The 23,921-nt window shown below is 42.0% G+C and overlaps 1 protein-coding gene across 5 annotated transcripts in view; it reads left to right on the top strand.

Moving 5' to 3' along the window:
• The window catches only part of LOC110520290 (unconventional myosin-Ib), a 147,609-nt gene extending 124,653 nt beyond the window's left edge, over positions 1-22,956 (top strand). Inside the window, exons 19-32 of one of the 5 annotated variants that reach the window (XM_021597483.3) lie at positions 3,556-3,649; positions 9,360-9,509; positions 11,753-11,821; positions 11,924-12,010; positions 12,344-12,430; positions 15,768-15,854; positions 17,054-17,140; positions 18,194-18,268; positions 18,621-18,749; positions 18,994-19,100; positions 19,279-19,411; positions 19,808-19,960; positions 20,268-20,398; positions 20,617-22,956. In XM_021597483.3, coding sequence (XP_021453158.3) covers positions 3,556-3,649; positions 9,360-9,509; positions 11,753-11,821; positions 11,924-12,010; positions 12,344-12,430; positions 15,768-15,854; positions 17,054-17,140; positions 18,194-18,268; positions 18,621-18,749; positions 18,994-19,100; positions 19,279-19,411; positions 19,808-19,960; positions 20,268-20,398; positions 20,617-20,746 — 1,519 coding nt within the window. In that variant the 3' untranslated portion in view covers positions 20,747-22,956. The remainder of the gene's footprint in view (positions 1-3,555; positions 3,650-9,359; positions 9,510-11,752; positions 11,822-11,923; positions 12,011-12,343; positions 12,431-15,767; positions 15,855-17,053; positions 17,141-18,193; positions 18,269-18,620; positions 18,750-18,993; positions 19,101-19,278; positions 19,412-19,807; positions 19,961-20,267; positions 20,399-20,616) is intronic. The other 4 variants (XM_090230058.1, XM_021597487.3, XM_090230060.1 and 1 more) reach the window with 4 other exon arrangements.
• Positions 22,957-23,921: the final 965 nt, after the last annotated feature.

Genomic DNA, 23,921 nt, shown 5'->3' with positions numbered 1-23,921 from the left:
CCCCTCCTCCTCCTCCTCCCTTCCCCATGGGCTAGGTCGGTCTTCTGTGCGTGGCTCTGCGGCCCATACCATGTCCCCTGTCCTCGTGCCTTGAACCTAACGCACTTTCAGTGAATTCAACTGGAGAACTGCAAGGCAATCCCATTGTGCGCCACTCAGGAGCAATGACCAATATACAGTGGGGCAAAATAGTATTTAGTCAGCCACCAATTGTGCATGTTCTCCCCCTTAAAAAGACGAGGCCTGTAATGTTCATCATAGGTACACTTCAACTATGACAGACAAAATGAGAAAAAAAAATCCAGAATTGTAGGTTTTTTAATGAATTTATTTGCAAATTATGGTGGAAAATAAGTATTTGGTCAATAACAAAAGTTTATCTCAATACTTTGTTATATACCCTTTGTTGGCAATGACAGAGGTCAAATGTTTTTTCTGTAAGTCTTCACAAGGTTTTCACACACTGTTGCTGGTATTTTGGCCCATTTTTACCAGAAAGTTCTATTTTGTTTTCATCTGACCATATGACATTCTCCCAATCTTCTTCTGGATCATCCAAATGCTCTCTAGCAAACTTCAGACGGGCCTGGACATGTACTGGTTTAAGCAGGGGGACACGTCTGGCACTGCAGTATTTGAGTCCCTGGCGGCGTAGTGTGTTACTGATGGTAGGCTTTGTTACTTTGGTCCCAGCTCTCTGCAGGTCATTCACTAGGTCATCCCGTGTGGTTTTGGGATTTTTGCTCACCGTTCTTGTGATCATTTTGACCCCACGGGGTGAGATCTTGCGTGGAGCCCCAGATCGAGGGAGATTATCAGTGGTCTTGTATGTCTTCCATTTCCTAATAATTGCTCCCACAGTTGATTTCTTCAAACCAAGATGCTTACCTATTGCAGATTCAGTCTTCCCATCCTGGTGCAGGTCTACAATTTTGTTTCTGGTGTCCTTTGACAGCTCTTTGGTCTTGGCCATAGTGGAGTTTGGAGTGTGACTGTTTGAGGTTGTGGACAGGTGTCTTTTATACTGATAACAAGTTCAAACAGGTGCCATTAATACAGGTAACGAGTGGAGGACAGAGGAGCCTCTTAAAGAAGAAGTTACAGGTCTGTAAGAGCCAGAAATCTTTCTTGTTTGTAGGTGACCAAATACTTATTTTCCACCATAATTTGTAATTTGCATGCGCTGACGAGCTGGCAAGTGTCTTCAATTACATTTTCAACCTCTCCCTGACCCAGTCTGTAATACCTACATGTTTCAAGCAGACCACCATAGTCCATGCCGAAGAATGCCAAGGTAACCTGTCTAAATTACTATTGTCCTGTAGACCTCATCTGTAGCCATGAAATACTTTGAAAGCCATGGCTCACATCAACACCACCATCCCAGACGCACTGAACCCACTCCAATTCGCATACCGCCCCAACAGACCCAACACTGTCCTCCCACCTGGACAAGAGGAAAACCTATGTGAGAATGCTGTTCATTGACTACAGCTCAGTGTTCAACACCGTAGTGCCCTCCAAGCTCATCACTAAGCTCAGGACCCTGGGAATGAACACCACCTTCTGCAACTGGATCCTGGACTTCCTGACGGACCTTCCCTAGGTGGTGAGTGTAGGCAACAACACATCTGCCACGCTGACCCTCAACACGAGGACCCCTCAGGGATGCGTGCTTAGTCTCCTCCTGTACTCCCTGTTCAACCACGAATGTGTGGCCGTGCACAACTTCAACACCATCATTAAGTTTGCTGACGACAACGGTGGTAGGCCTGATCACAGACAAAGATGAGACAACCTATAGGGAGGAGATCAGTGACAACAACCTCTCCCTCAACATCAGCAAGACAAAGGAGCTGATCGTGAACTACAGGAAACAAAGTGCCGAGCACGCCCCCATCCACATTGACGAGGCAGTAGTGGAACAGGTCGAGAGCTTAAAGTTCTTCGGTGTCCGCATCACTAAGGAATTAACATGATCCACACAGCAACACAGTCATTAAGAATGCACGACAATGCCTCTTCCTCCTCAGGCTGAAAAGGTTTGGCATGGGCCCTCGGATACTCAGTTCTACAGCTGCACCATTAAGAGCATCGTGACTGGCATCACCGCTTGTTTTGAAGGTGCTACAGAGGGTAGTGCGTACCACCCAGTACATCACTGGGGCCGAGCTCCGTTCCGTCCAGGACCTCTTATACCAGGCGGTGTCAGGGGAAGACCCTAAAAAAATGTCAACTCCAGCCACCCAAGTCATAAACGGTTCTCTCTGCTTCCGCATGGCAAGCGGTACAGATGTACCAAGTCTGGTACCAGCAGGACCCTGAACAGCTTTTACCCCTAAGCCATAAGACTGCTAAATATTTAACCAAATAGACAACTCTTTTGACTCATCACAAACGCTGCTGATACTGCTTATCTGTCCTGTTGCCTAGTTATTTTACCCCTACCTATATGTACACTACCGTTCAAAAGTTTGGGGTCACTTAGAAATGTTCTTGTTTTTGATAGAAAAGCACATTTTGTCATTAAAATAACATCAAATTGATTAGAAATACAGTGTAGACATTGTTCATGTTGTAAATGACTATTGTAGCTGGAAACAGCTGATTTGTTATGGAATAGCTATATAGTCGTACAGAGGCCTCTTATTAGCAACCATCACTCCTGTGTTCCAATGGCACGTTGTGTTAGCTAATCCAGGTTTATCATTTTAAAAGGCTAATTGATCATTAGAAAACCATTTTGCAGTTATGTTAGCAAAGCTGGAAACTGTTGTTCTGATTAAAGCAGCAATAAAACTTTCTTCTGAAACTCGTCAGTCTATTCTTGTTCTGAGAAATGAAGGCTATTCCATGCGAGAAATTACCAAGAAACTGAAGAGGCAATTCCAGATTATTATTTTTCTATTATTTTTTCTCTCTGCGTTGTTGGGAAGGGCCAAGCATTTCTCTGTTTAGTCTACACCTGTTGTTTACAAAGCATCTGGATAAAAGTGTCTGCTAAATTACTTAAATGTATTTAAAGGTATAACATCGATTCATATCTGATGTGGATTATAAACAACAGCATGTGTGGTGCCTAGTGTGTGTGCCTACTATCCTCCTTATAAGGTGTGTAAGTGGTTCATGAGGTTACATGTTCATCCCACATGTTATTTCAGATATGGACGGTTATGGCATTCTTTCCCCCTGTCTCTCCCTGCCTTAATTCATCTACTTTGTCCTCTCTGTGTCTCTCTCTCTCTCTCTCTCTCTCTCTCTGTCTCTCTCTGTCTCTCTCTCTCTGTCTCTCTCTGTCTCTGTCTCTCTCTGTCTGTCTCTCTCTCTCTGTCTCTCTCTCTCTCTGTCTCTCTCTGTCTCTCTCTCTCTCTCTCTCTCTCTCTCTCTCCGTCTGTCCTGTCTTCTCATTCCCCTATCGTTTGTCATTTCTCCCTCATCTGAACTATTCCCATCTTGTCCCTTTAATCATGTACATGTCAGAGTCCCACCATGTCTAATTAGTTAACAGAAGGGTCGTAACAAAAGAGTGAAGAAGTGTACCTTTGTCTCCTGTAGGGACGGAGTGGAGGTGCTGCTGACAGATTGTTCTGTTCCAACTGAGGAGTTTGCCTACGGACGCTCCAAGATCTTCATCAGGAACCCAAGAACGGTAGAATAACATAACATTGCATAAGCATAGACAGTTGACCTGGAACCTGTCACTGTCTCTGATATTATAAATGATACTACTTGATGTTTTTTTTTACATTAGGTTTAGAAGGAGGGTTACTGCCAAGGATGTGACACAACTTTGAAAAGAGCAGCATGCTCTGTTATGGAAGTCGTAGATTTAGCCATAGATCATAGATGTGAGGATTTTTGGATATTTATTTATTTATTTTATTTAACCTTTATTTAACCAGGTAGGTTAGTTGAGAACAAGTTCTCATTTGCAACTGCGACCTGGCCAAGATAAAGCAAAGCAGTTCAACACATACATCAACACAGTTACACATGGAATAAACAAACATACAATCAATAATACAGTAGAAACATCTATATACAGCATGTGCAAATGAGGCAGGATAAGAGAGGTAAGGCAATAAATAGGCCATGGTGGCAAAGTAATTACAATATAGCAAATAAACACTGGAATGGTAGGATGAGCAGAAGATGAATGTGCAAGTTGAGATACTGGGGTGCAAATGAGCAAGATAAATACATACAGTATGGGGATGAGGTAGATTGGATGGGCTATTTACAGATAAACTATGTACAGGTGCAGTGATCTGTGAGCTGCTCTGACAGCTGGTGCTTAAAGCTAGTGAGGGAGATAAGAGTCTCCAGCTTCAGAGATTTTTGTAGTTCGTTCCAATCATTGGCAGCAGAGAACTGGAAGGAGAGGCTGCCAAAGGAAGAATTGGCTTTGGGGGTGACCAGTGAGATATACCTGCTGGAGCGCGTGCTATGGGTGGGTGCTGCTATGGTGACCAGTGAGCTGAGATAAGGCAGGGCTTTACCAGCAGAGACTTTTAGATGACCTGGAGCCAGTAGGTTTGGCGACGAGTATGAAGCGAGGGCCAGCCAACGAGAAGCATTTTGGACATGACATCGCCGAAGTCGAGGATTGGTAGGATGGTCAGTTTTACTAGGGTATGTTTGGCAGCATGAGTGAAGGATGCTTTGTTGCGAAATAGGAAGCGGATTCTAGATTTAATTTTGGATTGGAGATGTTTAATGTGAGTCTGGAAGGAGAGTTTACAGTCTAACCAGACACCTAGGTATTTATAGTTATCCACATATTCTAAGTCGGAACCGTCCAGAGCTGGACGGGTGGGCAGCAGCGAGAGCGACATCATTGATGTATACAGAGAAGAGAGTCGGCCCGAGAATTGAACCCTGTGATACCGCCATAGAGACTGCCAGAGGACCGGACAACATGCCCTCCGATTTGACACACTGATCTATGTCTGCAAAGTAGTTGGTGAACCAGGCAAGGCAGTCATTAGAAAAACCGAGGCTACTGAGTCTGCCGATTTAAGAATGTGGTGATTGACAGAGTCGAAAGCCTTGGCCAGGTCGATGAAGACGGTAGTTCCTCAACGTAGCCTATTTGAAATATCTTTCCAATGCTCTGCCTTTCGACAACCACTCGACATGAAAGGGAAAAAATGTCATGCTAGGATCCGGTGGAAACGTCATAAAATAGGCCTGCCTGATTACTTCTTATCCCTTACACAAATAGCCTTCCCCAATGTCTGTCTGTCCAGAGCTCGAACAAGAGCTTTGGGCGGAACAAGTTGATACAATGTTTCAAGTTCCTGGCAGACAGGCCATGCGTAACCAATGTGATTCATAGGATGTTTCGTTTTAAAAGAATATTTTCTACCTGCGTGCTGCAATGTTTTTATTTGTTGGCAATCTTTACATATTAGCAATGGCAAAGGAAGTTACTTTTAGATTTATCATTTTCATTTATATCAAATTTGATTAACTACATGACATTGATTTTGAGACATGAATACTTTATTGTACAGTACTAGTCAAAGGTTTGGACACCTACTCATTCCATTTCTTTATTTTGACTATTTCTACATTGTAGAATATTAGTGAAGACGTCAAAACTATGAAATAATGTTTCAAGTTCCTGGCAGACAGGCCATGCGTAACCAATGTGATTCATAGGATGTTTCGTTTTAAAAGAATATTTTCTACCTGCGTGCTGCAATGTTTTTATTTGTTGGCAATCTTTACATATTAGCAATGGCAAAGGAAGTTACTTTTAGATTTATCATTTTCATTTATATCAAATTTTGATTAACTACATGACATTGATTTTGAGACATGAATACTTTATTATACAGTACTAGTCAAAGGTTTGGACACCTACTCATTCCAGGGGTTTTCTTTATTTTGACTATTTCTACATTGTAGAATATTAGTGAAGACGTCAAAACTATGAAATAACACATGGAATCATGTAGTAACCCAAAAACTGTTAAACAAATCAAAATATATTTTATATTTTTGGTTCTTCAAAGTAGCCACCCTTTGCCTTGATGACAGCGTTGCACACTCTTGGTATTCTCTCAACCAGCTTCCAGTCACCTGGAATGCATTTCAATTAACTGGTGTGCCAATCAGTTGTGTTGTGACACAGTTGGGGTGGTATACAGAAGATGCCTCTATTTGGTAAAAGACTAAATCCATATTATGGCAAGAACAGCTCAAATAAGCCAAGAGAAACAACAGTCCCATCATTACTTTAAGATATGAATGTCAGTCAATATGGAACATTTCAAGAACTTCGAACGTTTCTTCAAGTGCAGTCACAAAAACCATCAAGCGCTATGATGAAACTGGCTCTCGTGAGGACCGCCACAGGACAGGAAGACCCAGAGTTACCTCTGCTGCAGAGGATAAGTTCATTAGAGTTTCCAGCCTTAGAAATTGTAGCCCAAATAAATGCTTCAGAGTTCAAGTAACAGACACATCTCAACATCAACTGTTCAGAGTAGACTGCGTGGATCAGGGCTTCATGGTTGAATTGCTGCAAAGAAACCACTACTAAAGGACACCAATAAGAATAACAGACTTGCTTGGGGCAAGAAACACGAGCAATGGACATTAGACTGGTGGAAATCTGTCCTTTGGCCAATTGAGATGGTTTGGCATGAGTTGGACCTCAGAGTGAAGGAAAAGCAGCCAACAAGTGCTCAGCATATGTGAGAACTCCTTCAAGACTGTTGGAAAAGCATTCCAGGTGAAGCTGGTTGAGAGAATGCCAAGAGTGTGCAAAGGGTGCCTACTTTGTAGATTGTCAAATATAAAATATGTTTGGATTTGTCTAACACTTTTTTTTTGGTTACTACATGATTCCATATGTTATTTCATAGTTTTGATGTCTTCACTATTATTCTACAATGTATAACAGTGTAAAAAATAAAGTAGGTGTGCACAAACTTTTGACTGGTACTGTAAATGAAATGAAACTGTTCCACCAAAAATGTGCATGTGAAAATCATAATTGGGACGCAGATCAGTAAAAACTGTACAATAACATGGCACTCCAAATGGAAAAGGTTGCCAAACGCTGGTGTAGCCTATTACCGGCAACTTCAGGAGCGTGAAGGCAGAATCTGAGAAGGACAGCAGAAGTGAGAGGAGGAGTTTTTTTTGTTTGTTCTGGTTACGCTATATTGATCTCTGGTTTACCCTCTTTAGTAATTTATTTTTATTTACAGTGCTTAAAGTATCAGACAAGCTCAGTAGCCTACATATTTGAGGTCGACAGATTATGATTTTTCAACGCCGATTCCGATTATTGAAGTACCAAAAAAAGCCTCTACCAATTAATCGGCCTAATTTGAAATAATGACAGTTACTGAATGAACAATGAACACTTTTATTTTAACTTAATATAATACCTAAATAAAATCTATTTAGTCTCAAATAAATAATAAAACGTGCTCAATTTGGTTTAAATAATGCAATAACAGTGTTGGAGAAGAAAGTAAAAGTGCAACATGTGCCATGTAAAAAAGCTAACGTTTAAATTCCTTGCTCAGAACATATGAAAGCTGGTGGTTCAATATTCCCAGGTCTTTAATATTCCCAGTAAAGAAAACTGCAACCAAATTTATCATAGGAATTATGAGGCGTTGACTATTTCTCTCTGTACCATTTGTATTTCATATACCTTTGACTATTTGATGTTCTTATAGGCACTTTACTACTGCCAGCCTAATCTCTGGAGTTGATAGGCTTGAAGTCATAAACAGCGCTGTGATCAAGCATTGCTAAGAGCTGCTGGCATACGCAGTAAGGTTTGAATGAATGCTTATGAGCCTGCTGCTGCCTCAGTCAGACTGCTCTATCAAATCATAGACTTAATTATAGTATAACACACACAAATACTAGCCTTAGGTCATTAATATGGTCAAATCCGGAAACTATCATTTCGAAAACAAAACATTTGTTCTGTCAGTGAAATACAGAACCGTTCCGTATTTTATCGAACGGGTGGCAACCCTAAGTATAAATATTGCTGTTACATTGCACAACCTTCAATGTTATGTCATAATTACGTAAAATTCTGGCAAATTAGTTCGCAACGAGCCAGACGGCCCAAACTGTTGCATATACCCTGAGTATGCGTGCAATGAACTCAAGATACAACATTGCAAGAGAAGTGACAGTTTCCCTAGTTAATATTGCCTGCTAACATGAATTTCTTTTAACTAAATATGCAGGTTTAAGAAATATATACTTCTATGTATTAATTTTAAGAAAGGCATTGATGTTTGTGGCAGGTACATTCGTGCAACGATTGTGCTTTTTTCGCAAATGAGCCTTTTTGTTAAAGCATCACCCGTTTGGCGAAATAGGCTGTGATTCGATGATGAATTAACAGGCACCGCATTGATTATATGCAACGCAGGACAAGCTAGTTAACCTAGTAATATCATCAACTATGTGTAGTTAACTAGTGATTATGTGAAGATTGATTGTTTTTTATAAGATAAGTTTAATGCTAGCTAGCAACTTACTTTGGCTCCTTGCTGCACTCGCGTAACAGGTAGTCAGCCTGCCACGCAGTCTCCTCGTGGAATGCAATGTAAACGGCATCCAAAAATGCCGATTACCGATTGTTATGAAAACTTGAAATTGCCCCTAATTAATCGGCCATGCCAATTAATCGGTCGACCTCTACTACATATAGTTGATTGTATTCAAACATATGGTGAGTCTATATAAAATTTAGACCAAACGATTGGTCGAAAGACCAGACAACTCTATTGACCAATCTTTTTTTTTGTCGTGGACAGCCCTAATCAATTCTATCCATTCTATGTCGACTCGGCCAGTAGCATGGGGAAAAAAGGAACATTTAGGCCTATTTTCCATGGTAGCATGGGCTTTTAAGAACATGCAGTGGTGGGGGCAACAACGAAACCTTGTCAGTCCAGGAGCCAGTCTAAAAAAAGCTCGTAAAGCCTGACCTCACAGGGTTGTGTCCTTATCCTTGATCTACTGTACCTTACCAGGTTAGCTAAGTATCTCCGTTTCTGGTATAGAGTGACGCTACAGTTCATTCATGGTGGTGGTAGGATGGGGCCTAGTCTAGGTCACTAAACTCTCACCTGATCGGTCTGTCTGCAAAGGTATTTGAGGTGGAGAATGTGTTTGGGCAGCTATAGATGCCCCTTGTCTTTCTAAAGATCTTGAGAACCACACAATATTGTCCCAAAATGAGATCCTGTCTCAATGAAAATAGTTTTCTTATTACTAAATTGTACAGACTATGGTGGTGTTCTTAGTATTCTAGTAGATGTTCATGTTTCTATCATCCTCTTGATGCCTTCTTCCTGTGTCCACAGCTGTTCACTCTGGAGGAGAGGAGGAGGGCGTGTCTGGAGGACCTGGCCACCCTGATCCAGAAGATCTACCGCGGGTGGAAGTCTCGTACTCACTTTCTGCTGCTGAAGAAGAGCCAGGTGGTGGTGGCAGCCTGGTACCGCAGATATGCAGTGAGTTAGCTTGTCTCTACTATGCACACACAAACACATACAGAACGTCATGCCGGTTCAAATGTTTAAGATATGAGTGCATCCGTCTGTGGGAGCACAATCTGATCCAAATATAGCATGCATCGGTCAGAAAATAGATTGTTACAGATCGGTGATTCACTAAAATGTTTTACTCAAATTACTTTCTACCTTCAGAAAATAGCATATTTTGTGGCAACTGCATCCTCTCTCATGTAACCATGTTGTAACCACGAACAACCCTTGGTAATATCAGTAGCCTAGTCAAACTGCTCGCTGTGAACAGCTTCGCGCACTGACCAACAAGATGTAGGCCTATTCTTGATCAGCGTTCAAATGTTTGTAAAATGGCTTGTGCGATATTAGGCTTTATTAGTTGAGTGGCAACCAATGTAATTTGCTTGGTTATTTTGATCAAATGCGCTGTTGAAAATTGTATTTTATCGGAATAAAGGTAGCCTAAGCTATCGCCATGGACACAACTCTCATCTGGCTATAGGTAGGCTATATGCTAATCGGGGTTTAGGCTACATTTGATTTTATTTTGATTGTTCAGGTTCACCATCATCAGTAGTTTTGCTTGAAACAATCAGTGCATATGGTCATTTTTACATATAGAGCTTACAGATGATCATTTCATAAGGACAGAAATGGCTTTTGCTGCCCGCACTGCATGATCGAAGAAGAGAAGCTCACTCCAAATGAGTTGTCAAAACCATTTGATTATGAGACGGGGTTGAAATCCAAAGTTCTGCTATATATTCATTGTCTATGTCAATGGCTATAACTGGTAGTGGGGTGGTAGAGGCCCAGTTTCCCTTATGGCTCCGCTCAGGTACCTATATACATCATATATACTACCGTTCAAAAGTTTGGGGTCACATAGGAATGTCCTTGTTTTTGAAAGAAAAGCACTTTTTGTTTGTGTATTTAAAATAACATCAAATTGATGAGAAATACAGTGTAGACATTGTTAATGTTGTAAATGACTTGTAGCTGGAAACGGCAGATTTTTAATGGAATATCTTCATAGGCGTACAGAGGCCCATTTTATAAGCAACCATTACTCCTGTTCCAATGGCATGTTGTGTTAGTTAATCCAAGTTGATCATTGAAAAGGCTAATTGATCATTAGAAAACCCTTTTGCAGTTATGTTAACACAGCTGGAAACTGTTCTTCTGATTAAAGAAGCATTAAAACTGGCCTTCTTTAGACTAGTTGAGTATCTGGAGCATCAGCATTTGTGGGTTCGATTACAGGCTCAAAATGGCCAGAAACAAAGAAAATTCTTCTGAAACTCGTCAGTCTATTCTTGTTCTGAGAAAGGATGGCTATTCCATGCTAGAAATTGTCAAGAAACTGAAGATCTCATACAATGCTGTGTACTACTCCCTTCACAGAACAGCGCAAGCTGTCTCTAACCAGAATAGAAAGAGGAGTGGGAGGACCCGGTGCACAACTGAGCAAGAGGACAAGTACATTAGGGTGTCTAGTTTGAGAAGCAGATGCCTCACAAGTCCTCAACTGGCAGCTTCATTAAATAGTACCTGCAACACACCAGTCTCAACGTCAACAGTGAAGAGGCGACTCCGGGATGCTGGCCTTTCTAGGGAGAGTTCCTCTGTCCAGTGCCTGTATTCTTTTGCCCATCTTAATCTCTGCTTTTTATTGGCTAGTTTCAGATATGGCTTTTTCTTTGCAACTCTGCCTAGAAGGCCAGCATCCCGGAGTCGCCTCTTCACTGTTGATGTATTTACTGGTGTTCCAGCTACAATAGTAATTTACAACATTAACAATGTCTACACCCTATTTCTGATCAATTTGATGTTATTTTGATGGACAAGAAAAATCTGCTTTTCTTTAAAAAAATATAATAATTCTAAGTGACCCCAAACTTTTGAATGGTAGTGTACATATCTTATGCACACACACACACACACACACACACAGTCAGTTCAGACAGATCCAGCACAGAGAGGCCCAGCTCATCCATCAGCAGCAGATTTGATTTTAAAATGGAAATTAATTCAACCAAATCGCACTGAATCATTTGATGCTAAAATGTTTCTTTCCTGCATCGTATCGGAGCCCATGTATGCATATCAAATCGTCTTGAAACTAGAAAGATGCGCATCCCTAATATGGTGGCTATAGAGCTTAGATGCCTGTAGTTCAATCTTACTTGTCAGTTAAGCTCAGTGTTTTTTTCCTTCCCCTGTTGTAGCAACAAAATAAATATCAGAAGATCAAGAGTGCTACACTAGTGATGCAGTCCTTCGTCAGAGGGTGGAAGGTATGTCCATGTCCACATACCAGTCAAACAGTATAAGAAAGCATGTTTTCCTGTCATAAAGCTGTAGTAAAGGCATGTTTAGAAACAATGTTTTTTCTCCAGGCCCGCAACATCTTGCGGCAACTGAAATACGAGAAGAGATGCAAGGAGGCTGTGACTACCATTGCAGCGTACTGGCACGGGACTCAGGTACTGGCTCAAACACTACCTGATTTCAACATAATGATTAGACAATGTAAAGACAAGTATAGAATGATATTGGGAGGAAATGGATGAGCTGCTGATTATGGACATCCACTGCCTTTTGCTTTTGCAAGGTTATAAGACATGGCTCTGCTCAGGTCTCCCAGCTAAACTAGAGCAATTTCACAGCTTTTTCCTTCTGGTCTTCTACTGTCGCTGATCTTACCACCGCTGCTTTTCTCACACTCTTTTTCACTCTCTTCCTCCCCTCTCTCTAATTCTTCCCTCCTAACCTCCACTCTCCTCCCTTCATCCTTCCACCCTCCCGGCCACCACCAGGCTCGGATGGAGCTGCGGCGCCTAAAGACGGAGGCGCGGAATAAGCGTGCCGTGTCTGTCATATGGGCATACTGGCAGGGGACCAAGGTATTTAAGCCGGTTGCCGTTGTCGTGTTTTGCCATCCCAGCTGTCCGTCATACTCCATGTCCCACCCCTCCTCTTGAAACTGACCAATTGAATGGCTCGTCATCGTCCCTCCGTTGTCCCATTGGTCCACTAGCGTCCCTTACCAGTGTCTGGTGATTGACTCATCTGTTTTATTGTCCCTTCAATAGGTGTCATTTGAGGGATATTGGGTGGCTAACCTTATCCCACTAACATCTATTTAAACGTCTGTTTGCTAGTCCTCTGTTACTGTTATGGAGCCTCCCTTACATTCTCCCTTTAGGAACAACTGCAAGTCCCACAACACAATTCTCCTTTCCATTCCCATGTCTGTCTGTTGTTTTCTTGATGTTTGTCATTGCATTCCTCTGTAATCTGTTTTTATGAGAGACATGACGGATAGTACATGATAATGGACGTACAGTATCCAATCAGAATGAATATCATGTGTTCACTTTGATGTAATAATTCTGAGGACTGTGCTGAGAATAGACTGTATTCCATGTGCCATTACAGGAACACAAAGAGCAGGGTTAGGGTCATTTCCACTTAAATTTCAGTCAATTCAGGAAGTACACTGAAATTCCAATTCTCTTCAATGCTTTTCAATGAGGAACATTTGGAATTTGGTTTACTTACTGAATTGATTTGAATTTACATGGAATTGGCCCAACCCTGCTAGGTATCTTCAGATCATATAGCCTAATGGTCATAGCACATACCACCATTAGCACTTTATGGACTTTTAAAGTGCTATATATTTTAGAGGCAACATATAAATCCTTTAAAACAGTCCATGCACAACATGTCATGTTTTATGGACATTTTAATAACAAGGGATGTAGATCAACTCAGTCCTGCTATCCATTGAAAAACAACCTTTACAACTATTTTGTAACTCTGCATGATCTTATCTAAAGGCTTTACAGCCACACTCACCAGATAATCGTCAAAGATCATGTATTGCTACATGTTGCATGACCAAAGCAGTCGCGTGTGGCTTAATTTATCGACTAATCGTCCCATCTGATTGGTGGATCTAGTCTAGTTTCTTAGACTGGGCAAAGCCCACTGTAACTGGCACTGAATTGGAGTGGTGTCAGTGAGTTATGTGAGCTGTTGTACTAAAACAGACCATGCCAAGTAGTCACAAAGTTTAATGAATATAATCGATCAGATACTATATCGGATACAATTAATTTCGGGGGACTTCAGGAAAACCTGAACTTTTGTACTAATGTTGCTAGTTCATCAAATCAAGCTTTATTTACACAGCACATTTCAGACATGGAATGCAACGCAATGTGTGTCACAGGAAAAACAAATTAAAACAAATATTTACTACACAACAAACACAAGAGGATTAAAAAAAACAAAATAATATCAAAAATTGAACGACTAAAAGCACCCTAAGGAAAAGCAAAGCTAAAAAGGTGTGTTTTAAGATCCCTTTTACATTTTCCAGTTTTGTCCCCCCTCAGGATCTCTGGCAGGCTGTTCCAGAGGCTAGGGTCATAATAACTAAAGGCTGCCACCATGCCTCTTGGTCCCAGGCTTTGGGATAGTTAAAAGACCAGTGCCAGACGTCCTGAGGGGTACATAACTTAAAAGCATGTCTGACATGTATTGGGGTGCACAATCGTGTATTGATTTAAAAATTAATAAAAATAATCTTAACATGAATTCTAAAACTCACAGGCAGTCAGTGCAGAGACTTTAAAACCTGTGTACTGTGTGCTCTCCGTCTGATCTTGGTCAGTATTCGTGCTGCAGCATTCTGTATGTTTTGCAGTTGACCAATGGCTTTCGTTGACCAATGGCTTTCTTGGGTAGACCAGACAGGAGAGCATTACAGTAGTGAAACCTGCTTGTAATAAAAACGTGGAGAAACGGCCGCACCATGACAATGTTCCTCAGGTGGTAGAAAGCTATTTTGGTCACATTGCTAATGTGTGATTCAAAATTGTGTTCAGAATCTAAAATAACACCTAGGTTTTTTTTAACCTGTTTTATCTTTATTGACCGTGAATTAAAGCCAGAATTCTCTCTGTGCTTTGGCGCCAACAATAAGTACCTCAGTCTTGTCTTGATTTAGCTGGAGGAAGTTGTGAGCCATCCAAGTATTTAAATCACTAATACAGTCTAATAATGTATCTGTGGTGCTAACATCCTCTGGTCACACAGAAATATAAAGTTGTGTATTGTCTGTGTAGCAGGGAATGTCAATGCTGTGCTTTCTGATAACGCTGCCAAGGGTTAATGTATATAAACTGAACAGTACCGGACCCAAAATTGAACCTTGTAAAATGCCATGTGCTATGTATTTTGTCTGAATTATGTTCACCAAGGGTGACAAACTCTTGACCGATTTAAATAGGTCCTAAACCAATTTAGAACTTGACTGGAGAAGCCAACCCACCTGTCCAGAAGGACATCATTTTTAACAGGGTTGAATGGAGCACTTAAATCCAAGAGCACAAGGAGAGCTGTTTGACATCTGTGGTGGCTCATTTACCACTTTAACTAAGGCAGTCTCTGTGCTGTGGTGGGCACAAAAAAACAGATTGCAATTTTTTAATAATGTAGTTGGCTTTTGAAAAAAAATATTATCTGTTTGAAAACCAATTTCTCCATTTTGCTTAAGAATGGAAGGTTGGAGATTGGCTGAAAATTCCTGAGAGCTGAAGAATCTAGACTATTTTTCTTCAGAAGAGGTTTTACTGTAGCAGTTTTTAGTGCAGTGAGGGAAGTGCCAATGGACAGGGAGTGATTAACAATAGCTTGTACTTCTTCAGATATGCAATTAAATGTGGGTTTGAAGAAGGTGGTGGTGGGATAGAATCCAGAAGGCAGGTAGAAGACCTTAAGTTGTGATATCACTTTCCTGAGCATGTCTGTATGTGTCAAGCAGGGAAAATAAATCCATAGTGCCTTTGTGGTAGGCTAGGAAACATATATAATCAAACTTCTCATCAGGTCTTGCTTGACTGATACCCAGCCTAATGTTTATCTTATCTCTGAAATTTGCCGCATATTCATCACATTTAGTTAGGTTTGCAGGGGTAGGATTTATCAGGCCATCAATGGTCGAAGAGCACTCAAGTTATTCTGATTACTAGTGATCACTCAGTCATAAGCTCCAAATGGTAGCTAATGTTTCCTCCATTGTCTTAATCTTTTCTTCTTTATGCTACTTTTATGCTACTTGCCGGGTTGGCTACATATTGCTGTTCGTCTGCTTCTTATTTATACCAACACCTATCCCAATGGGTATATTCCTCCCAAAACACAATAAATCCAACCCCACCACTTCCCCAGGCTCGGAGAGAACTGCGGCATCTAAAGGTGGCGGCGCGAGAAAAGCACGCCGTGTCTGTCATTTGGTCCGGCTGGCAGGGGACCAAGGTATTTGGGAAGAAGCCTGTGAACAATATCCATCCATATCCCGCCGCCCGCCTGCCATTTCTCCATCAGATCCAACCAGACAGATGCCAGACCCCTGCATTAGCCAAACAATAGTCTGGAGAGACTGTGAATGTCTCTCTAGCTATCCTCCCCATTACCACCACCCATCCCATTTATATTGCATGACAAGGTGCCATACGAACCCCTCATCCAATGTCCCATTGCATGTTAAAACAGAATTGCGGGGGGGTTACTTAGCCTACTGGACTAGAGCAAGACCCCCAAACACCCATGCTGGCTCTCTCAGCCAAGCTAGCTTCTGTTTAGTCTTTAATGGTTTAATGGAAGAGATCTAGAGATAGATAACTGGAGTTCTGATGGCCCTTGGTTCTGGTAGATAATGGACAGGCCTGGGCGCAAGGGCTATGGGTGGGGGAGGGGAGGGTTGGGGTAAAGATAAAGATACAGTCACTTAAGCCTCTTTGCTGTGCAGCCTGATGGATTATAGCTGATCCAGACTGACACCGGGAGGGGGGTGAGGAAGGTGGGGGGATGTTGACAGGCACTAGACTGGCATCACACACACAGTGTCTGGAACCTTGGATAAACTCTTTGCCTGCCCTACCCCAAACCACCCAAACACTCACACTCCGCTATCCTGGCTTTGAGTTCTTCTTACCAAAGGTCAGGATGTTTAGGTGTGTTTCGGTTCCTCCTTGAGGCCCATGCCTCACCTTTTGCAACCTCTATCTGCACTCTTTCTTTATTTCTTTCTGCATGCTGTTCTCAACATAAATTGCATGCTACACCTCCTTGCTTGCTGATTCCTTGAGGTTTGCATCATTTTTTTTTCTCAGTGTGCATTGCAGTGTATGGAACGTTGGAGAGACCTCCTGATGGACTTGTTACCTTGAGCTTTGTACTTTGCTCTTGGCCAACAGAGCCATGTCTGTTTCAATCAAAAAGACTAGTTGATGTACAGTACATAATCAAACTACAGCATTATTATAATGTCTATTTCATGATAATTGCATTCTTCCCATAGTTGGTTAAATCGTCTTCAGGATCTTGGTAACTAGACAGGGCTCTTGTGACGTGTTTCCTCACACAGGGCAGTGTCTCTTCCTCCATATCAGTCTATTATTCCCTCCTTTCAATCGTTCGTTCCTTCCCTCTCTTTCCTCCCTTCTTCCCAAAAGGCACGCAGGGAGCTGAGGCGCCTGAAGGAGGAGGCCAGGCGTAAGCACGCCGTCGCCATCATTTGGGCCTACTGGCTGGGACTCCAGGTATACCTGCCCACTGCCCAGCCTTCCCTACCCTCCAGCCACCCTTCTAGCCTAACCAGCCACTCCTTTCTACCCTAACCAATCACCCCTTACCCTCTGAGCCACTCCCCGGTCTTTGGTGTTGGAGGGGTAGGCACACTTCACAGAACCAGCATGCAGTCAGCCTCAGCCTATCATAGCTCGGGACCAACCACAGTGATGACACAGTTCATGCATGTGAGCTCCAGAGTGACTGATTTGATATCTGGACAGTCCAGTACCAAAGGATATGCCCTCCTACCTACCCTCCCCTCCTGTATCCCTGCAGTGACACACATTACGTTATTAAGATGTACAATGAGGTGTAATGTACGTCTATCCTGCTCTCTCCATGAGGCCAGCAGGGCTTTAGATAAGCTGGCTATGGTTGGTTATAATTCATTCACAGATGCTCTTTTTTCTTTTTTTTGCTCGTTCTTGAAGACTGCAGCCTCTTAACAGAGAGGTCAAAGGCACTACTGACCCTGACATGGATGGATGGATGTCTGTCTGTCTCTAGCAATTGCTGTATGTCCTGTCTGCATCATGTGCATGATAAGCTGTGTAACCATCAACATGTCTAACCCTCTATAGGTCTTGTTGTCTGGTGCTATATCTACTCCTTTTCTCATGTATTACTGTAGTCTGAGTGGCCCCAATCCTGTCATCAGATTAATTGATTGCACAATGTGCATGTCACCTTGGCACATCAGAGCATCTCTCAGAACCTGTTAACCTGTCGACTCCAATCAGTGTGATTTAAATTGACCACCTCATTATTAATTAACTATGTAACATCTCATTTTCAGAAAAAAACATTTAGGAGAAAGTCCCATTCTGATTTGAGTTGAGTGCTCAACAGATTTTCCCTCCCTCCCTTTGTTTGTATGATGTTTCTTGAGTTCATTGTAACTAACCACGTCTGCCTGTTGCTATAGTCATCACCACTGTAATCTCTTCTCTATTGGCCCCATGCCTCAAATCAGATCACTATGGGGATGGATGATTGACGGCCAGTTGTCTTCTTGGTTACAGGTCCGCAGGGAGTACAGGAAGTTCTTTAGAGCCAACGCTGGCAAGAAGATCTACGACTTCACCATCCAGAGAATCGTAAGTAGAAGCGTGAATGTAGCCTGGTGCCAGATCTATTTATGCGGTCTTGCCGAGTTGGCAAATCCACACAATCAGATCTGGGACAAGGCTAAAATGAATTAGTCGTGTATCCCTTTAAGCACTGATGGGTAGTGTCCATTTGAATCACTAAGGGATGGTTTCCCGGACACAGATTAAGCTTAGTGCTGGAGTAAAAATCACATTAAATGGAAAATCTCCATTGAACATGCTTCTCAGATTAGGCTTAAACTTTGTCCAGGAAACCAGAGTTATATGTTCCTGAATGTCAACAGTAATCCAAGTCTGAAAGGGAGGTATTGAATATATGCCTGTCTCCCTCTCCCTCCAGATGCAGAAGTACTTCCTTGGTCTGAAGACCACTACAATGTCCCCTATGGACAACACCTGGCCGGCAAAGCCTTATGGCTTCCTGGAGGGAGCTCACACTCAGCTCAGGAGGATCTTCCACCTCTGGAGGGTTAGTTTATCATCTTTGGCTGTTCTTTCAAGGGGGCATCACTGATCTTACAGGTCAAAGGGTCAAGTTGTTGTATATGCCACTACCCAGCAGGCACATCTGGTTGCTAGGATGTCAACCGTGTTGTAAACTGGTTGTACTTATGTACAACCAGCTTTGCCCACTGGCTTTATAGTTTATAGTTTGAGGGACATCAATACAACAAACTTCCCAGGGATTGATGATGTATCTTTTCAATTATCAGTGCAAGAAATACCGGGGCCAGTTCACAGAGGAGAAGAAGGCTGTGTATGAGGAGAAACTTGAGGCCAGTGAGATCTTCAAGGACAAGAAGGCTCTGTACCCCAGCAGGTATAACATATTTCCCTCCTTGATTCACTGACGTGAAGCTAATGTTGCAAGCAAATTTTACTAGCAGCCATTTTAGCTCCCTTTTCCTGAGTATAATCAATGCATTGCTGTGAGTTCCTCTCTGTTGCATCCTTGTGTCCATTAAAAGCACTATATAAAATTCATTATTATTGTTTAGTGTCAGCCAGCCTTTCAAGGGAGACTATCTGGAGATCCAGAAGAACCCCAAGTACCAGAAGCTGAACAGTGCTATGGAGGAGAAGGTGCTACTGGCTGACTTGGTGAACAAGATCAACAGGGCCAACGGCAAGGCAAGTACTTTTCTCAAAGTGCCTTACCTCAACAAAATCTGTTCATGTAACTGTACTGAAGCCTGAGGGAGTCAACAGTCTAACAGGCCTGAACACAGTTTATATGGACCAAACTCTTCAGTCATAGCTTTATTATTAGAGGATGTCTGTAACTATAATGTTCAGTAGTCAAAGGAAAACTAATGTTTTATATTTGACAGATTCAGCCTACCTATGTTTTTATACCACTATCACCGTATAAATGCTCTGGTTTTGCTATTAATGAGTTTATACATGTATAGGTTGCTTTTATAATTACAATTTTGCCATGTACTTTATAAGTAAATAACTGGTGATTTCTCTACTGTAAAATAGTGTTACCAAATTCTTATTAAACCTAGTCTGTCCGTGTTACAGGGGTCGCCGAGGCTCTTCCTGCTGACCAAAAGCAACTTTGTCCTGGCTGACCAGAAGACGGGCCAGGTGAAGGCCAGCGTGCCGCTGCCAGACCTCGCTAGCGTGTCGGTCAGCACCCAGAGTGACGGCTTCTTCGCCCTCAAGCTCAAAGAGGTGATGGAGGGGAGGGATCCCACTCCAGCTCCATTGTGATGCACTTACATATGGACATCATCCAGCGAAAACGCAGTGGCCAAAGCTGGTTGAAATGAATCTGCTTTGCTTGCTGCATAAATCCACTGGTTGCAAACTGGTTCTAATGATGGAATTTCAACCAGTTTAGCCCCGCTCTGTGTCTAATTATATTAGTCATGTCCTGATTCATAACTTTTAGTGTAACGTTAAGGGCTAACCATAGAAAGATTGGGTATGCATATTGAGATTGAAAAGACTAACACCCCTCTGTGTTTTTTACCCATAGGGCTCTGCTTCAGCTTCCAAAGGTGACTTCCTGCTGAGCAGTGAGCATCTTATAGAGATCATCACCAAACTCCACCGCATAGGGACCACTGCTGCAGACAGGGACCAGATCAACATTGACATCTCAGACGAGTAAGAACCGGAGACACGTCGCCATATTGACTTTATGTTGCAATGCTGCTGTTGTTTCTCTTAGTCAAATCCTGGCCTGGTCCCAGATGTGTTTGTAATGTATTGCCAACTGCCTCTACTCATTGTTACGTTTACAAAAACAGATCTGGGATCAGTGTAATGAAATCCCATGATGTCAGATGGTTTCTTATCCTACTTCCTCTTTGTGTGTCTGGCAGGTTCCTGGTGCAGTTCAAGCAGGACAAGGTGTGTGTCAAGTTCATCCAGGGGGGGCCTAAGAACGGAAACAGTGCTGCCTGCAAACGCAAGAACAACCGCCTACTGGAGGTGTCTGTGCCATCACCATAGAGATGACAAAGCCTCCTATAATACTTAGTTGTTATGACAGTTCACAATCAGGCCTAAACTCCAGCCCCCGCCCCCAATGACTGTGCAATTACTCTGCTTTTTGTTTTTTGTTGTTATTTCCTCTATTCAGAATCCTTGCATCACTGTAATATTTAACTGCGCTGACACTTTTGGTAGAGAGTGAAAGACCCATAGGATTGCATGGCGATAGGGTTATAGGAGAGAAAGATGAACAAACAAAAAATATTTTACTAGTTTTAAAAGATGTGGGTGAAAGAAAGAAGTGCTCTCTTGTCAATGGAGCACAAGATATCTCCAGTCAGATGATACTGATTGTTGAGCTTGGGAAAGCTAATATGCAGGCTGTGTGGTGTGGTATCAAGCCATACCCATGTTCAGAGATCTGTAAAGGGCAAAGAAAGAAAGTGCTGACGAGACACACCCCTGCACTAGATTTGGGTCCTCATCGGTTTATCTGTTTAAGCTCTCAAATGACAACTCAATAGATCAACGATGACCAGAGAGCTTTCAGGATTGCTCTAACGTTTTCTCTGAAAGTTAAACTATGACTGCACTTGTAATGTTCACCTGGGTGAGTTAAAATTTGAAAAGATGGTGATTAATAGTCAAAATATTATCTGGGTTGTTTTTGTTTTCCTTTGCTGACACTCACACACCTGACTACAGTGGGTGGTCAAGTACAAGAATCAACACTTGTCAAATGTGATTTGCCAAGTGATCGATTGTCAACCACTTAGTATCCATAATAACTTCCGTGTGCCATTCAGCCGCCCTACTCTGTGAGGTGCCATGACATGCTGCATGTATCCATCTGTAGTCATCTAGTCAGGTCTTGGACACTAACAAAAAAACAAAAAGTTGAAGGGTCCCTACTCAGTTTATAAGTAAATGCCAAAAACAAAGTTGAAAGGGGGCCTCAATCAACTAGGACCAAGACTTTATTTGAAAACACTGCACACTTCTCTCACTCTCCAGTTGTCCTTAAAGTACTGTACATCTCTAAACTTTACCACAGGAATTGAGATGGACCCCAGGGTTCCCAAGTCTACCTTGATAACTATCCCAGATTCCATACTGATCAGTCTTTTTAGAGCCACAAGGCTGCTTGTTTTCAATGGTCCTCTTGTTTGAAATTGAAGGGAAATGGAACTCTTTGCCTACAACACTGCCTAGGCTAGGCTACACCATCTCAAGCATCCCTCCACCCTTTGGCATGAGAGTAATAAAATAGTAAAAGGATGCAGCATGGCAACAGACAGGACATAAGATTGAGTCCTACATTCTGTGACTGACATTTCTCAAACGCATGCTGTAGAGAAACACTCACTCACTCACTGACTGTATCATACACATCAACTGTAAATGCTAAAACAGACCCAGCATGGATGGAGTATGTACGGATAAATTATAGTGTCCTCATGCTAGTTCTCTTATTGCTGTGCTGCAGAAATATCTATAAATATTTGCCATTGCAATGTGGGCTGTTATATATAGTTTTTGTAGCCCCACTCTGGCTAATAATAAATGCAGTGTTTTTCTTGGGATTGTGCGTATGGCCATGTAGTATATTCTTGGGAAGTTTTTTCAGAAATCTAGCAATCACAGCTTCACTGTCTGCTCTGCCTGTGTATGAATGTGATATACTTTACACACACACACAAGCCAATGTCACTTCAGTCATTGCTCTATTTGGAAGTATATTTAATGATATTCTTTATCTGGATGTTTTAGTGGGGGGTTTTGTACTGTTGACTTCAAGGTTAAACCAATGGGTTCTCTGGTGGTGGCAATGTGGAGGTGGAAGCTCAGCCAAACTGCTCTAGATCACATACCTATAGATTACTGGTGTACCTTAAAATAAATAACTTTTTTACATGTTTTTGTAATTCCACAGGTGGACTTGAGGAATGATTGTTGTTTTTTCCTTCAACGGGGGAAGATGTTGAACTGAGTCGATGCATGTTTGTGCTTCTCAGTTCTGTACAGTTTGAGATTTCAATGCAGTTTGCTATAACCACCTCTGTGTTTGTATTTGAAGTAAAATACGAAAATAAACTCAATGATGTATGCATTCTTGTTGTGTGCCTAATGTAACCTGCGCTGCGAGATGGAGAACATGGAAGTGTTTCAGTCCTCAATGTAACAAATTTACAAGTAATGCTTTTCAAATTAAAAAAGCAATAAATAAATTGACTACTTTGTGATTTTGTTGGTTTTGAATGCATATGTGCATCAGTTCAGTTTATAATCTCTCAAAACGGATGTTTCCCAGTCAGCATTACCAGCCATCGACCGTTAACCATTGGAGGGGGGATACACAAACGAACAACATGTTAACTGTATCTTATATCCATCAAACTCAAGTAATACACTCTTTCTGAACTTTCGAGCTTATTCTAGACTCCTGTTATGCATGTATTTTCACATAAGTCCATCCACAATGGGCTTACCCTACAGTACTTAAAGTGAACAGTACACTCACTGTAAACTCTACCACCACTTCATTCATTAGATCAAACTAAGATTACATGTATCACTAGTGTAAAAGGTGAGCTGAGAGGCCTCTCAGCTCTCCTGGTACACAGATAGCAAGGGGTGGGTGGACTAGACCAGGCAGCTACCCAAATGTTTTCCATCACATCTGGAGAGTTGTCCCTGGTTAAATTCTGCGGCTTGGGGAGGCTGCCAGCAGCAGTACCCTGGGAGCAGCCATTGACCGATAATGCACAGATATAAATAGCCCACAATTATGGGCTGTCCTGGACCAAGTTCCCATCAGTCTTGTAGTCTTCTGCAGGCTGGGAAATGATGGTGTGGCCTATCTTTCTGTTGAGAAGACAACCAGCCCTCTGTGAGCAGGGCTAATGGCAGACAGAACTGACAAAGCATCGCATTGTGTAGACACATGTAGGCTACATGTGATTGACAATAAATCAGAGCTCTCAATATAGAAATATAATCTATGAACACCATTGCAATAATTTGATTCATCCTCTTGTGTATATAGTTTGAGTTTGGTGGTATCTAAAATACATTTGGAACTAAATTCCTGCATAATAGTATCACATCAGTGACGCTAATAAATAGACTTACGGGGCTCTCGGGTTTTTCAGGGTTTTAGAGTTAAGCCTCTGGCGCCACCTAGTGGAATTCC

The sequence above is a fragment of the Oncorhynchus mykiss genome, chromosome 3 (assembly GCF_057628025.1).
Source record: "Oncorhynchus mykiss isolate SJ-2025 chromosome 3, ASM5762802v1, whole genome shotgun sequence".
Lineage (NCBI taxonomy): Eukaryota > Metazoa > Chordata > Actinopteri > Salmoniformes > Salmonidae > Oncorhynchus > Oncorhynchus mykiss.
Note: the sequence above shows the minus strand (reverse complement) of the source record. Positions and strands in the feature narration are given on the sequence as shown.